The sequence below is a fragment of the Triticum dicoccoides genome, chromosome 5A (genome assembly GCF_002162155.2).
Source record: "Triticum dicoccoides isolate Atlit2015 ecotype Zavitan chromosome 5A, WEW_v2.0, whole genome shotgun sequence".
In the NCBI taxonomy this organism is placed as follows: Eukaryota; Viridiplantae; Streptophyta; class Magnoliopsida; order Poales; family Poaceae; genus Triticum; species Triticum dicoccoides.
In genome coordinates, this window is record NC_041388.1 from 143500004 (window position 1) to 143503367 (window position 3364).

Below are 3364 nucleotides of genomic sequence, written 5' to 3' on the forward strand. Positions count from 1 at the left end.
GAGAAAGAGACCGATGCCTCTTGCTACTTGCATTTGGTGACTAGCTACATTTTTCATCTTCATGCGTCAGTGCCGTTAATTTCCTAAAACCACAAATGAAGATGCATGGATAGATAAGACCGAGCATGATTCCTAACACCAACTCTAACAGAGTCTGTCATATTGACAGCCTTCATAACACATACAAAGCATGCTTCATATACATATGGAGCATGCCTAAGTGAGCATAAATTTGGAGTCGAACCTTTACATCATGTGACCCACTCGTCAACGGGATACTCTTTTTTCGTAATCTCTTTTCATCTCTATATGAGGTGAGGGATCACGTGAAGCTTTTTCGCGTCACACAGTTTGGATGGCTGAATGGAGTGCACTTCAAAAGTTGACCGCAAGACATCAAATATGAAGGCTGAAAGACTAGATATAAACAACGCTCCAAAAGATATGGCGATTTTGACAGGTATGACCATTCTACTTGAATGGTTTTTTTGGCCGGAACAATTATATTGACAATTATTATGGCAACTAGAGTAGACTCGTATGACAACTCTGCTAGAGTTGCTTCAACGGCTACCTTAACGGTTGATTAATTTATTGTAAATTTTCTCGTGAAAAAAAAGAGTTGCTCCAAAGGTGTAGACTGGTGCTACACCTCTGAGCATATATGGTAGCTCAATTTCTATATATGTTTTGACCTTGTTTTATTGGCTTCTTAATTTTTGGGTTCTCTGGTTTAGTGGAATAAAAAATGATTTTTACATTGTACTAGAAATGACTAGTCGATACATTAGTATTTATCGTGGCATGCATGCGCAAAATTGTATGTGCTGTACGCTTCTCTGTGTGTACTTTGACTTTTCGTTGGGTAAAATCGCCGCTGATATATTTACAACATTTGAATTTTCATAATTTTGCTGAATATGTGCAGTGGTGGAAACTATGATCGAAACTTATATATGATCACATATCCAATATAGAGAAACAAAACTTCCAATCAATTTAAGATAAAATGTTCCATAGGAAAATGAACATGAAACTTCATTTACCACATAAATCAGTTCACATATTTCAAAAAATTAACAGGTGTACAACCCATGTCACTAATTAATATACAGGGGCTAAATTACAATCACCACAAATATTTCTTCATCCATGCATGTATATACATGCAGCTTTAAAAAAATGTATAGGCTGAATTAGATCATTGACAAATATATGGCATCCAATGCTGTCGTAAGTGGCATAGACTTGAAAAAGACGTAGGGGGAAGCTTTCTCGGATTCCATTTCATTCAGTGGTTGGCATCTGAAATATTCCCACAATTTCTTGCTTGTCCCCGTTTAAAGTTCTTTATTAAAACGTTATCCCGTATGCCTGTGAGCTCCTTTATCAAAATGTTAAAACGTTATCTCGTATGTCTGCGAGCTCCTTTATCAAAATGGACATAGACACACAGATATACTTTATAAGATGGATATCTACAAGTGCCATTGAATAATTACATAGGACTGTCCTGCTGTTTTCGGTAACACAAATATGATGTGCTCCAACCTTTTGCTATTTTCATTTACAGAGATGTCACATGTACTGTATACATCTGTCAGTCTTTGCTCTTAGAGCATCTCCAACAGGCATTCAAAAACTGCTCCGCGCGCTAAAAACTGTTTTTTATTTTTGACGCGGAGACACTTTAGCAGATGCCACAAAATAATGCACATGCAAAAAACTGCTCCGCACGCGCTAAAAGGCGCTATCGCACGCTGCAAATGTTGGACGCCGGACCACGCGCTTCATAATTTGCACTGTGTGTTTTTTTGGGCGCGCGTTTTTTGGCATATGAAAAACCAATGTTGTCCACGACGCGCTAAAAGTGCTATGGTGACGCTGTAAAATATTTTAACGCTCGATATTTTTGCGTCTATGTTGGAGATGCTCTAAAGAGAGCAATGCTACTTTACTTCGAACTACCCTGAGGTAATCTCCCTCTCCCTTACTCTTCTTTGTAGCTGTTGTCCTTGCCCTCTCAATTTTCTCACATCAAAAACTGACCCTCAATTGATACTAAGCTGCTCACTTTAAGCGTGAAATGCAGACGCCCCAGATTCTTATGCCCACACCAAGAGCCCCCCCCCCCTGTCATGGATGAACATATCATGAACACTATAAAAGGGCATCGATTCACACCCCTACAGACCACAAATCACAGGACCACAGACAATAGTTTCAGCTGAGCATACTAGCTAACACCAAGTCTATTACTAGCTATCCGAAAGAAGACAAGAACGCTCTGACCTGCCGGCGATGGAGACGGTGACGAAGCTGTCGTCCGAGAAAGCGGTGGTGATCTTCACCATGAGCAACTGCCCGATGAGCCACTCGGTGACGAGCCTCTTCTCGAGCCTCGGCGTGGGCGCCGCGGTCCACGAGCTGGACAAGGACCCACGCGGCCGCGACATGGAGCGCGACCTCGCAAGACGCCTTGGGCGTACGCCGCCCGTCCCGGTAGTCTTCATCGGCGGCAAGCTCGTCGGCTCCACCGACAGGATCATGTCCTTGCATCTCAGCGGGAAGCTCGTGGTCATGCTCAAGGCCGCAGGAGCCATGTGGCTCTGACCACGGGTGCAGCATCAGTTCATCCCAGCTTTGGCAATTTTCGCACCTCGCCATGCAAGCATGTATCCGCCGCTCTTAACACAAGTAGGGAAAATTTTGCTTGTACTGGTTATTGGGCTGGTCGCCACATGAGCATAGCGTAGTTCCTCTTTCCAAGATGACGGGAACACAAGAAGTTTTGTTTAGTCGTTGGCGAGATAACAGTGTGAGTCTATGGAATAACGCATACAAGTGTCTCTGAATGAGAAATGCAATTTATTACGTCCATTTCCAACAGTTGTGGTTAGGGTTTCACAAATGCTACTCAAAATTCGGTTTTTCCCGAGTGTCGCCGTCTTTGCCATGTTCCATTCCACGAGTGATGGGCAAAGATGGCCTTTTAGGAGTATAATACTCAGTGAAGGTAGAAACACGGAAAAGAAATGCCTTTGACGAGAGAGTATAACACATCTAGATACCTCCATATCCGCGACAAGTAATTCTGAATGGAGGAAGTATTATTCATTGCTATTTATTTAAGATAACAAAATGTGCGCTGCGTATCCTAAAAAAAATGTGCGCTCGGTAGAAAACACAAAAGCGTGTTGTGCTCAGGTGGCGTGGAAGTTGAAACGTTGCACGTGAGATTAAACATTCCCGAATTACTCTCTTGATTAATACTGTTCATTGCAGTTTATTTAAGAAAACAAAATGTGCGCTCCGTACCCCTAAAAGAAAGTGCGCTGCGTGCGTGTGTTTGTATTAGGACAAA

The 3364-nt window shown here is 42.3% G+C and overlaps 1 protein-coding gene across 1 annotated transcript; it reads left to right on the forward strand.

The window, feature by feature from the left end:
* Positions 1 to 2181: 2181 nt before the first annotated feature.
* On the forward strand, positions 2182 to 2891 carry LOC119297099 (glutaredoxin-C15-like). The gene has a single exon (XM_037575026.1). The coding sequence runs from the start codon at positions 2302 to 2304 to the stop codon at positions 2611 to 2613; it is 312 nt and encodes a 103-aa protein (XP_037430923.1). The 5' UTR covers positions 2182 to 2301; the 3' UTR covers positions 2614 to 2891.
* The last annotated feature ends 473 nt before the right edge of the window (positions 2892 to 3364 follow it).